This window comes from Cotesia typhae, unplaced genomic scaffold (genome assembly GCF_013202065.1).
Source record: "Cotesia typhae breed Kobodo isofemale line unplaced genomic scaffold, CoteBio_Ctyphae contig_22, whole genome shotgun sequence".
Lineage (NCBI taxonomy): Eukaryota > Metazoa > Arthropoda > Insecta > Hymenoptera > Braconidae > Cotesia > Cotesia typhae.
In genome coordinates this window covers 5,287,998-5,302,190 of record NW_027423728.1, presented here as the reverse complement: position 1 = coordinate 5,302,190, position 14,193 = coordinate 5,287,998, and the positions used below count along the sequence as shown (strand labels likewise).

At 27.9% G+C, this 14,193-nt stretch overlaps 1 protein-coding gene across 2 annotated transcripts in view; it reads left to right on the top strand.

Annotated features, from left to right (window-relative positions):
• Nucleotides 1-14,193, top strand: part of Sema5c (Semaphorin 5c) — a 74,994-nt gene that overhangs the window by 31,708 nt on the left and 29,093 nt on the right. For both annotated transcript variants that reach the window (XM_074238487.1, XM_074238488.1), the window contains exon 2: nt 1,444-1,551. In XM_074238487.1, the coding sequence (XP_074094588.1) occupies nt 1,461-1,551 (91 nt within the window). In that variant the 5' untranslated portion in view covers nt 1,444-1,460. The remainder of the gene's footprint in view (nt 1-1,443; nt 1,552-14,193) is intronic.

Genomic DNA, 14,193 nt, shown 5'->3' with positions numbered 1-14,193 from the left:
GTATATTTGTAAGGTGATTAATCATAATCACATATTGACGGAGCTCTTATCGTTTGTGAGTTCTGCATCGATGAGCGCCAGGAGAAGTATCGTGTGTACTCTTTTACATCATACTCGCAAACCCGCTAATTCCCGTAAATGTCAAGGAAATTGCGTCAAGTGCTCTAACGTGTTAATTTATTAACATATATTTATTATTTTTATACATTATGTCACTTTTTAAGAGGATGCTTTTCTCGTTGTTGATTATATGTAATGGATTTATTATTAATCGGATGATTAATTTTTTGCTAATAAAAAATAATCCGATAAGAATTTATTTTAAAGAGGAAAATTTCTGCAGACGGCTCGAAATGAGTAATTTTTTGTGTTTTAAAAGGTAATAAAATAATCATAAAATTTTATATGAACTTAAAAAGAATAAAAACAATTTTTTTTTTCCAAATTAAGGATTAGTGGAATTTTATTTGGACTATTCTGGTGCAAGCTCCAAAAGTGCCGTATTTCTCACGCTTTTTTTATTGATATGAAAAAAGACTTTTTATTTCCGAAGTATGCAAAGGAAGGATTAACGAAATCGATCAATTGCTTTTAAAGTTACAGCTTGAAAAGTTTCTTAAAGTACACTTTCGATAAAGTTAAGCTTGAAGTTTTAGTACGATAAATAGTTACAGCTTCAAGTTTATACAATAACTTCCTAAATATTTTTATATTTTGATTTTTCTTCTTGCCAATATTATTTCAATTATATTTTCAAAGTATAAAAAAAAAAAAAAAAAAAAATTTAATATTTTCAAACTTATAACGAGATTGTTCCCTTGAACCATGATAAATTTCTTTGCTCAATAATATTTCTGTTCAATTTAAAACAGAATTTTTAATTTACAAAAAAAAATTAAAGAATTATTTTTGAAGATGCATCTATTGTTTATCTAAACACAGATTCATTGAACCAAAATTCACCGTTATAATGACAACTCTTCAAAAAAAAAAAAAAAAAAATCTAAATAAATTTTCTAAACTCAAGCCAGAAACTGTACAGAAGATTAGAGGCGTGTATACATACTATCACTAACTGTACACACATTTAAAATATCATTATCGTTAATTAATAACGAAAACTTACCGTCACTCAAAAAAGGTTTGTTTGTGTATAATACACATTTGACATGAAGATTTTATCTCCGGTTTAGTTAGTAATTGAATAACCTCGGCCTTCTAATGCCATCAAATGTATGGTTATCTAAATATTGTATATAATTTATGTTTGTTGAACATATGTAATTTTTATTTTAATATAAATTACTACATCAATTACCACATTACTGTCAAAAAGGTCATAAGTTAGGATGTATAACTTGGAACTGAAAATTAATTTTCTCAATTCAATACAAAATATAGTATAAAATATTTATCTGTTTTATTTCTTTTGTTTTATTCCAGCTAAAGAGCGTGACAAAATGGCTTTGATCTGGCATCAGCTCCTCTTGGTTCTCCACACCTCGATCCTAACAACAGCCACCGGGGACTTTCGACACATTTCCTACGAAGGTAAACTAACTCTAAGAAGTTGTTTAAAAGTTATTCAATATTCAAAGTAGGTTTTATAATTGGATCAGAACTGTTTTCTGTTCCATCAATCATATTTGGACGTGGTTCAAGCTGAGAACGAAGGTTCTTGGAATTCAATATTGAGAATTAAAATAAAAAAGGAGAAAAAGTGAAGGAAGCCATCGGTATTTACGCGTGAATAGACAGATTGTCATCGATACACAACTTTGGTTTAGAAATTTGATCGATTTTAATATTTATAAAAATTTATGTTTGTCGTCATTATACTTGTTGTTTTTAATGTATTAAAGGTACATAAGTGATTCAATAAGCGCACTTTTTTATAGATAAATTATTAGTGCATTGGTATTTAAATTGAATCTAATCACAATTATAATTTTATCGGTACAATCGTTAATTTTTTTAGAAAATCTATTGAAAAATTTTTTAGATATATCATAAGTATATTTAATTTTTCTCAAGTCATCTAATTCAACTTTTATAGGAATAATTAACCTCGTTACATTGCCTCAGATTAAAATGATTTATTTTTCAAAATTTTAATTAATTTCTAATCACTCTTATTAAAACTTTTCAAAAAAATTAGACTGAACCCAGTAAGACAAGTAATTTACATTAAATTCACTGAAAAAAATTTCATCTGTAGTAGCGTACTATTATATATGATACAAAGTGTCCTTCTTCTTCTCAATCTTACTGAAAAGTATCACCTTCACCTCAATAATCATTTTCCTCTTCCTCCTTATATTACATTAGTTCTTTGAGCGTTCTACTTCTCGAAGCAAGCAATACTTAGTATAGAAGTACTGAAGAAACTCTATTATATATTTATATAGAAAGGCCACTATATAAATACATGACCACTCCCATGTAGGGTAGGGAATCATGAAAATTCTTGATTGCACTAGAATTTTCTCATCATTCGGCAGTTTATCCGCGATTTACGATCTAATCGTCCGCCTAAAAAAAAAAAACGAATCATACACATTTAACGTGTATTATTATGTATTTATTGGGGAATTATTTATATTAACGTGTGTAAGAAACTATATTGCATGATAGGTGCATTTAATGTGCAATGTTTAGTGTTTAATATAAATGGAGCGAGCCGGGAGCCGGATGACGTTTAAAGGCATACCTTGGACTTGGAAAAGCCATGGTGCGTTAATGAACTCGTATATTTACCGTTTTACAGGTGACCTGATTCCACTCTCATTTATTTATTCGCGCATTAAACTGTATTCCATTATCCATTATAGGATCCATTATTGCTGTATTTATTATTATACTACACGGATTATGGAAGAAGCCCCCTGGTGATCTTGACTGAAGACCGCGGGGTGGGTAATGTCTCTACTTACTTGATTCGCTCTTCTGTTACTGGTTTGTTTTTCTCCTACTTTACTTATTTTTGTATCAATCATTTCGCTCATCTGCAATTTATGATTTTGTACGTTTTGTAATTTATAAATTCACATAGATTCAAAGTATTCAGCGATCCGGAGAAAGCTTGAGATTATATGAATATTTTGTTTAGATTTTTTACCCTACATTCTTTCTATCTCTCATGATTATGATTTATTGGAATTATGTTGTGTAATTAATTGCGCTGATAGCTTAATGTATTAAGAAACATTATGGAAATACTGACCAGCGAATTTGACCCTACTAATACTCGAGATAATACAAAATTAGGTCGGTCTAAATAGTAAGAAAATTATTCATTTTAGTTTCACAGTAGAACACTCAAAAAATTCATAGATTTTCCGTGAAAAATTGGGAGTAACAGAGTAAAAAAATAAAATACTGCGTACGGAGTAAATCTGTATTTTTTTTCAGCAGAGAGAATATGTATGGAGTTCGATTTAAACTTTGAAAAAAATTAATTTATTATCTTTAACAAAACACAAAATATTTTTTAAAAACTGGAACCTTAGTTTCATAATAATTATTATCAATTTATGAATATTCCATCCATTATTTTCGTTCTAAAACAGCGATTACTGTACAAGACAATATAAAATAGTAGGCCTTCATGTATGTTGTTGATTACATATGCACAATGCGTGCAGTCTGCATCAACATCAACGAACTCAGCATCAGCATTCGCTACTGAATCTCATATCTTTACACATGTTATCGTTTAAGGAGGCGTTCGACAGATGTCTTTTGTCCTACTTTAGTTTAGTTTATCTAAATAAGTTAACATTTATTCTGCACTCACTATTTCCCGATGAAATTCATACACTGATAGAAATATTGACTTTAATCAAGACGAAAATAATTTATGAGAGAAAGTATTATAAAGAATTTTTTTATTTTGAATAAAGTAAAATTTATTTGAACCAAAAAAAAAATTTTTATCACTATTCAAGTCAGAGAAATTTTCCAAAATTTTTTCTTAGTTCAAAATTTTTCATTTAAAAAAAAATAAATTTTCATTAAAATTGTCACTGATTAAAGTACAATAAAAATTGTTAATTCTTAAAACAATTAATATATTAGCTTAGTGACTAGGAAAAAAAATCTGTGAAATTTCTGTCTAGAATCAACACTATAAACATTAATTCAAAATACCAATCATCACTTTTACGACTTACGGTCCACAATGGATCGAAATTTCAGCGGCTTATTTACTACGTGTAAAAGAAATAGAAAAAAAAGTTTATGTATCGTAAACTCTCTAGTAAATTTTCTTACATTACTTACATCGTAAATTTTAGACTTTCAGTCAATTTGTGCGAATGTACAAACAAGTAATTATATACAACACCCTAAAATTAGCTCGAGTGAACGTACGTCAAGAATAACATAAGAAAAAAAAAAAAAGAAAGAAACTAGTAAAGTGTTTATAGTTCAGACATAATTACAAAGAAACAACTAAAACGAATTATATAAACATGACAGAACTAAGCGTTGCATTAGATATTGTACTACAAATTATAGATAGAAATTTAATTGAGAAAATAACAACAATAATATTCTCCTTGAAATGAGTACCCACAATTTTAAAATTTGTGAAATTAAGCTCAAAATTCTTATTAATTTTAAAAATAATCAAACTATTTAGTAAGAAATAATAATTATAATAATATATAAATGATGATGACGATGATGATAATAGACGGTATTATATCAAACGATCGGATTAGTGTGTGTATGTGTATATAGCTCGACAGCTTTTAATAACATCGATTTAGAACGGTATTCTGGTACAATAGACGTGACCTCAAGTGTACTCTGGTCATCGATGATCGGTATCGACTGTAACAACGTCACGCGGCAGCTAACAGAGAGAGAGTATCCGTTTGTTATTCGCTGATAAATATTATGAGGATGAAAAATCTTTATAACTATATAGATATACATAAGTACAGATTGAGAAATATCCATATGCTGTATGTTCTCCTATAAATACAAGTATAAATATGCAGTATGCAGATAGGAATGACTCACAGCAGATATCCTTTAAAAGGCACCCATCGTTAAGAAGTAATCGCTATCGAGATATTAGTATGCAAGTTCACAATACAAATAAATCCTATTATTTTGTAGAAAGTTTTTCAGATTTTAGTTATTATCATTTTATGCCTACTTTCTCTGATCAACTATTTGCATTTTAATTCGTCTTTTTTTTTTAATTTCTCTGAAAAATTATTCTTTTTTTTTTTTAAATCCTTTTTACATTTTTTTATAGTAAATACTAGCTTGAATATTTTACAAATTGAACTTAATTATTTTCAATAATTTTCTCATAAATTTATCCTTGTCATACATAGATATAATAGTTCACATTAGAGAATTAACATTTATCGATACTCATTGAAGTAATAAATAATAAAACTTATAAAGATGTTTTATGATAAAATATACAAAAAGTAATTTTTAATTCCTGAATTTCATCACCAAAAAAGTTAAAAAAAATAATACTAATTATGAATAGAAATTTACTGTCGCTATGTGACAGCTGAGAATTACAAATTATGAATAATAAAACTTTAACTTAATGACTTTTCGACATTTTTAATCACAATAAACAATTGTATATTTGATAATACAAATCAAAAATATATTTTTGAAAAAAAAGCACTTTTAGTTTTTTCAATGTTCTAAATGTCAAACTTTTTTTTAAATAATTTATTTATTAAAAAAATTTTTATAAGTCTGATATTTCAAATTTTATAGTGTAATCACAAAAATTCTTATCATCCCTTGCAAACATATTCACAAGCTTTACTGCTTCCGAATCTAAAAAATCAATTGATCACCAGACTTGTGAATAAGCCACCCTGATGTCTATAGAATTCTTGTGTCTATAAAATAAATAAAAAGGGAGTGGCTAAAATAGTTAACTGATGAAGGTACTGTACGTAAAACGTATGTACGAACATACGCACCTCTACTTAGACTTTTAGACAGAGTTACTGCTGACAGAGTAGTAAATCTCAGTGTACAGCTGTAAATCACCAAGATATTTTCTGGAGAGTCTTCTTTTACCACTCGACTCCACTCTTACTCTCTATAGTACAGTGTACTCCTTTTCCGTCTACCTTTTTTCAGTGTTATATGCTGAATGCTGAATGTTGAATGCTGTATCTAATCTGCTACCATACTCTTTCTTATTCCATCCACTACATGCCATCTTCTTTATCTTATTCTATTCGGCATCAGCCTCTTCGTCTGCTTCTTGTTAAAGAAGCTCTCTTCAGCTGCATATACATATGCATGTGTAATGTACATATAGATAGACTGCAAGAGAATGAGTCTGAGGATTGCATGCAATGTCCAGAAAGATCTTAGCAAATAAAATCCACACATGCATTTCTCATTTTTTCCTAGAGTACATATGTTGCTCTTAAATACATAACACATGTCCGTCTAAACGTTCGTACATACACCTATACTGCAGCCAGGTATTTCGTGTAGTTTATAGTAGACCATCATATATAGAAATGTATATATGTATGTATTATTGAATTGAATTCATTTGGAGGCATGCTGTGAGGCCTCATCTAGGCGTACTTAAACACTTCCACATGTAGCCCACGCAGTCGCAATTCTTAACGCTTACTAACCAGAAGGTTAAACCCATAAGTCTTTTTTCCCGTATGTTTATTATTTATTATATTATAATACTGTATAAATAATAAATAATAAATATATTATACATTTTTTTGTTATGTTAAACACTAAAGGTAACTTTAGTGGTATCTAGATATCTAGAGACCTCGATTCCGCTTCTATATTATTAATTCTTCCGTTAAGGTATGTTATGTTAGTTATTGTAAATATGAAGCCAGTGTTCTGTCTTGGCTTGATGCTTAAGAAACATTTTTGTCGTAAGACGGATATAAATGCTCGAGTAATATCAGTTATTAATGACATGCAAGTATTTGAACTTAGTTAATTTTGATAAGCTTGTATGTAGTTAAGCTTTTATTTTTACAGCGGTAATTATGGGGATTAGAAAAAAAAGTTTCGGACAAAAATTGTAGATAGAAGTCTCGTATGTAGAATAAAATTTGGTTGGTATTAAAATATCGATTATTTTAGAAGTTATAGTATTTTAAATTAAGCTTATAAATTTAGAATTGAACTTCATTATTCATTATAAATTTTTTTTAATTATTATTCTATGATTATTGAATTTAGAAAGAAAAGTAATAGGTTCAAGTCTGTTCTTTCGAACAAAAGTCAGCCGGTTTAAAAATTTTTATTATTTTAGAAATTACATGTATTCAAAGTTGGTTCAAAAACTAGAAATCAAAAATCTCTTAATTTTTCAATAAATTTTAACTAACTGTTCTATAAAGTGTCCGCGTGACCGACTAACAACCGGCAACTCTGACAATTATCAGGTGAAGAAACAATAAATTAAAATCTAAAATCAAATAATTAATTTTAACATATCCATTTATTTAAATTTCTTCTATTTTTTATTATGAAATTTTTTTTTCTGAATATTTTATCTCTAAAAGATGGAAATAATTAAAATGTTAATTTCTAGGCATAAAATATAATTAATACATTATTACGCTAATAAAATTGATTTGGATAAAAACAACTAGCCTCCAGCTCTAATTAAGACTAACATAGTTTGTTTTTAGTTAAATTTTATAGGCAATCTCTCTGTGAGATAAAAATAAGTACAACTGAATAAATAAATCCATAAAACTGTTAATAAAGTTAGAAATAATAAAACAAAATCAAGTAGTAGTTAAATAAAACGAACAAGTTGTATTGTACCACGCAAGAAATAGCAACATAATATAATATAATATAATATAAGCACTTATACTTATACATACTTAAGAAAAGCGAATAAAGAAATTTATATTCCATATTTATACACATACATCTACAAATAAATTTGTAGTACAAGTGTGTATATTGTACATATATATATGTACAATAAATGTGAGAAGTGAACGTTATATTACGTGGTGGAATCGTCAGAAGAACTTTGAGCCACCCAATCAGAACGTGAGAGGCGCGTGCCGTCAATTTGCCCACGCGAGGTTCATTCTTATTTTTTCATCCAGTACAATCCAATATAATCTGTGAGCTATACTCTCTTATACATTGATGTATACAAATATATATAAATATATGTTGCGACAAAACGCTGTAAATCTGAAATTAATGGCTTCGACAAAATAATGTGTCAAGTTTTTGAATTATTTTATTTTTATGTCAAAAAATATTCAATTTTTTATTACCTATGACTTATGACACACAAGTCACGATGACTCATGTGATAAGTCTAGGAAAATTTTTTAAGTAAAAATAAATGATATAAAAAAATATTAATTATCAATTGCAAGGGGAAATAATTATTAGTTCTCCAATAGTGTAAGTAAATTGTTTTAAATGTGAAGAATTTCTCAGAATATTTCTTAGTTTTTCTTAAAATAACGGAATCTGTGGCCTTAAAAAAATAAAATTGTTGGCATAATAAAATGAATTTTTTTTGTTTCTGCAACAAAATGTTTTTTGTTGAACCAAAAAAAAAAATATTTATGTTGTGTTATCATAACTTATGATTAAAAAAATAATTCATTATTTCTCTGATAAACGCAATCATCAATCACTCAATAACTGACCGGCGCTTAATCATCGTTTCTTATAACGAATAATTGTACGCAATTTACGATAAAAATAATTGTAATGATGTCAAGACAACGCTTGTCCCTCCGGCGAGGGACATCAATGTCGTAAAAAAAATTAATAACAACCTATGAGTGAATATTCGCGTGCGTATAAATGCACACATTAAAGACAGATCAAGAATATCATCAACTTATATTCCATTAAAATTATATTTTTCTGGTTCTCGCCAACAATCTGCAAAAAGCACCTCACTCTTAAATGTGAATAGAATATATAAAATAATTTAAATAACCCATTAATGCGTTTCTCATCAAAAGAACTTAACAATTTGCCAACAAAAAAATCATCTATACGCACACAAGTTTTCGCGTGCCGGAAGTAAAGATGCTTTTCTCAGAAAATCATGCTATATAATACCGTAATCGCAATATAAGATTAATGGACGGTCTGTTGTGTGTTTTGTACGCAACTAACAGAGTTGTTAGTGAGAATAATTTAAAAAATTTTTTTTTTTTTTTTTTTTTTTTTAGAGCATTGTTCTTTTTATTTATTTTTAAGTGTAAATCAAAAGGTAATGAAATTTAGTATGGGCAAAGTGACTTCAAGGATTTATTTTTATAGTCTGTCTACTTTTGTCAAAAAAAAAAAAAATAAATAAAATAAAATAGTATAATAATAAAAATAAAATATTCATGGGACTTATTTGACTCTCGTCTCACGACTGCCGTATAATATTAAACCGGCAAGTCTGCGCTATAAAATCGCCATCAAATCAACCCTTAATGTTCTCCATTCAGAAACGGACACTCGTGTCTTGTTTTCTCAGACTACGTCATCCACACATATATTAGTATATTATATATACATGTGTTTGTAATATCACTTCTATTGGAGACTTGTGATTATAAGTTTAAGTCTCTTACAGCGTTAAAAAAATTTTTTATTATAACTTATAACACAACATAACTTAAAGTTTATTTCGTTAAAAATGTACTCATTTATAACTAAACTAGGATTAACGAACAAGAGTTATTGAGATGTTTCTTATACTACATTTTTGTTTTCAACGTTCACTTTACTCAGTTTAAAAAAAATAGAAGCACTTCTTTGAGGCACCCTCGTATAATTTTTGTTGTTTTTTTTGAGCGTTAATAAAGAACAGTTTAATGGTAGCACGAGCAGTAACAATAACAAGTTATTTGATCACTTTATTACGGAGGGAATAAAAATAACAAACCATAAAAAATGTAAGGTTTTTATTGCTACTTTTTTAATCTCGAAAAAAATTTATTTTACACATTGAAAAATTCATTTGATTGAGAAGATATAATTTTGAAATAATAATATTAATTTTTGTGTTTTTATAGCTAATAAAATAATCATATGATTATTAGCTAATAAAATAATCATATGATTAATTATGTGATTATAATCATTAATCACATGATTTTTCCAAGACAAATTTTTTAGTTCAAAAATTTTTCTGCTCAATTTAAAAATTTAACTTTCCAAAATAATATTTCTGATTCAAAATTTTTTTTCTTGAATCAATTTTTTCACCTGAACAAATAAATCAATTTTTGATATTTCATCTCAGATTAATCTTTCGTTAACTAAAAAATCAACCAGTTTAACCAATTAGTTGCTTATCACTAATGAATAATAATGACTCCAATTATAACTTGACTAGGGTCTTACTATCGACTGATCTTAAGCCGCTGCCAAAGGAATTGGGTCAATTAATATCGAATTATATAGGGCTTATTCCATTGACATACGAGCTTACAAGCCCGATGATCACCAATTTCGTAATACCATACGTATTAGTAATATTATTATATTATATTATATGATGCAGCTAGAGTTATTTCACTTCGAAATAACTTATTGACTAATTGCGTTTCTACTGTTGACAAGCATTCAATTCCAAAGTGACGTATTTAAATTAAAATCAAAATATCAATAAATATTACAAACATTTTTAAATACTATTAAAAATATTGTATTAGCGTAGGCTGACAATCTGATGAATAATTTAAAATTTTACACAATAAATCATATATGATCACGTCTTAATTCAAAATGTCAAAATTTTAAAATCGACACACTTTCTACTATTCATAAAAATTACTATCGATACTTTTCAATTAAGCCGAAGCGCAGTTTTCACAATTTTAATTAAAATTCTGCCCAGTAGCACTAAAAACAATAATTACCAAAGTAATCACTGCTCTCAATATAAAAATTAAAAAAAAAAGTTATTAAAATGCCATAAATATTTATTATTATATTTATGTTAAAGTAAATTACTGGCAATAAAAATAAGTTAAATGGTAGCTATTTGTTGATAAAACAACGACATAATAATTATCTGATCCAATTATCTGAATCCGGTCTTATGTACGTCTCTGAGAATCCTTAAGGCGCCAGACAGTAAACGAAGAAACAATTCCCGTGCGTTTAAATAATGGGCTTAATTTTTTTAAGACTGAGAAGAAAGCGCACCATTGCCAAGTTAAGTTTCATTTTCTCTTTATTACACTTATTTCTTGTTTATAGTTTTATTTTTTTATAATAAAATAACATTCAACATATTCTTACGCAGAAAAATTAATCATTTTTTTAATTTTTAACCATTGAATTTTTACAACAATCAAATCAAATCCTGATTATAAAATTTAATGCATTTTTTTATTCATAAAAATTTTTGTAATTGAATTTTATTTTTTTTTTTATGAGTAAATACAAAGAACAAAAATATCTATTTAACCTTTATTCTTTAGAGACAACACATTATTCCAAAGATTCAGAAAATCTAATAATTAAAGTTTTTTAACCCTTTTTTATTATAATAATTATCGCGTCGTGCGAAATTAAACAGATATGTCAAGTTGCTATTTTTTTTTTTTTTTTTTTTTTTTTTTTGGGACCAGTTCAGTTATCGTAAATAGTTTTTCGAGTTATACCCAGCTCCTCCTCCCTTTCTTGAGCTCCTGATCCTTCCTTGGCCCAGAATACCGAGAAGATCTTCCGAATCTCAGTAATTAACGGATCCAATTATCATGTCAGCTTTTATAAGAATAAAAATAAAAATAATCCCGAGGGGTTACGGAGTTATAACCTTTATTTGTTCCTCTTTTCTTCTTCTTTCCTCCCCTTACCGACTGACTATCCATGTATGGCAGAAGAGTATTCACTCAGCAAATTAACACGCGCTCGTACAATAAAATGCGAACTCATTGCAAGCTTTCACTAATTTGTCAGTGACTTTTGATAAATTACGCGACGATAAATCAATTTAACTCCCGATTATTAAATTATTGTTTGGATCAAAATTAAACTTTTATTTTTGCACGCCTCAGAATGCCATTTTTTTTTTTTTTTCATGGAAAAGTAACGAAAATTTTAGATAATTTTTTAGCTTAAGAAAAAAAATAATCTCAATCATGAAATTGTGTTTCATGAGTGTAAAGAATGGGGGACATTGCATGTCAGTACAAAACGAAACGAAACGATCGCGATCGAGTACGTGAGTATGAGGCATTATTTTATTTCGAGCATGCTAGCTGTTATATATGTTGTGGTACTGGAGCGAACCGACCAACATCCAGGTACTAAATAATACATATATGTATAATAAGTATATATAAGTATATATATATATATATATATATATATATATATATATATATATATATATATATATATATATATATATATATAAGTATCGCAAGAAGTGGGTGACCGTATGTTGGACAGGTCGAAGACCTGCAAGTCCTAAGTAAAAGCAAACATCGAAAAACTATAATTGTTTTTTGTTCTTTGCTTAAGAACGTGGGTATGTGTGTGCGTATTTATGAGATGGGTTACCCGAAAAAGGGAAATTTTTTTTAAGTATTGTCGTGTTGTATAGTTGGAAAAATTTTTTTACAAATCTAGTACAAAGAAAAACGATACGCAAAAAGAAATTTACTTTAAATTTAAATTAGTAATTCTTAATAAAATTTCTTCGCGTGTATGAAAACATTTGAAAAATCCTTTAAAGATAATTATGACAATTTTTGATGGAAAAAAATAATTTGATAACATTTTTTGATTTTATTACCAAAAATTCTTAATTTTTTTTTTTTAATTTTCAAGTTTTCAATTTTTATTTATTTGAAATCAAAATTATACATTTTTTTTGGCATTGGAAAAAATTTTTTGTATATAGAGTTCAATTTTTAAATAATAATTTCCTAAAAAAAATTTTTTTAATCATTGATTTAAAAATTTTAAGCCAATGCGCAATGAGTAACTAGTAAACATAAATGTTAATAAAAGACACTGTGATTGAGATGCATTTTTTTTTTGCTCGCCAAGTACCGAGACGAATGCTCGCCAGCAGATTTGTCGCGCCTTAAGACGGTCACGATGTTGATACGAAAAAGAAAAGAAAGAGAAAAAAGAGAGAGGAAGAAAGACAGAAAGATCAAGGATAACTACATACATCTTTTGAGATAATATGTGAGATGATATATTGCGAAATACATAAAAAAAGGTAAAGAAAAATTTTCTAAAATTAAAAAAAATAATTTCCTGTCGAGGTGATCGAACCTGAAGGCCGTATTACGAAAAAAAAAATATCTTGAGCATGAGTAAGAGTGTCTATTGACACCTGTAGACTCTAAACGGGATGAAGGAAGCTTGTGACTTTAATCTCAGGAGGAAGAGCTCGTGTTTAGTGTTCTAGCGAGGTAAGATAGTGAGGCGAAAAATAATATAATGATAATGATGAGATGAAGCTGATGGTAGTGATGATGACGATAATAATAATGAGAATGATGAAAATAAAATTAAGAATCCTGGTGAATGCAAAGAGGCGCGTGATCTTGAAGACGATCATTAGCGTCACGCACTGCGCTATCCACAACTCACTGTTGTGCAGTGATGGGTAAGCTGGCTGTAGTATTAACAATAATAATAAATATAAATAAAGAAAGAGCTTGTGTCTAAAATAAAATAAATTCATATGACTGAATAAAATGGTTCAATGTTAAAATAAATTATTTGGGTTTCGGTGGGAGAAATTCACCGCTTGAGAGGTTGCTGAACTAATGACTTAGGCATCACGCGATTTCTCAGGTAAATTTTTTTTTAATTTTTTTTTTCTGAGGTAATTAATGAGACGAAAATTTAGTGTTAAGCTGACGTTTTTAGGTAATTAGTTTCGGGAGGTTAATAAATTTTTTTTAATTAAATGAGGATGTTAAGTACCTGTTGGAACTTTTGTTTTTTGGAAATTAATATTTTTGTTTGAAAGGGTTGGATTTAATTAATATTATTCATTAATAATATAGCTTATACTAAATGTTTTCTCAAAACTCCAAATAAACTCTGTAATGATGAGAAGATTCAGTTATAATGCGCCATCTGTTGGTAATTTGTAGTTTTACTTCGTCAAAAAATTATATATGGGCGTATTAGAAATTTTTTTTCACGAAATTTAGGATAATTAAAAAAGTCACTTAA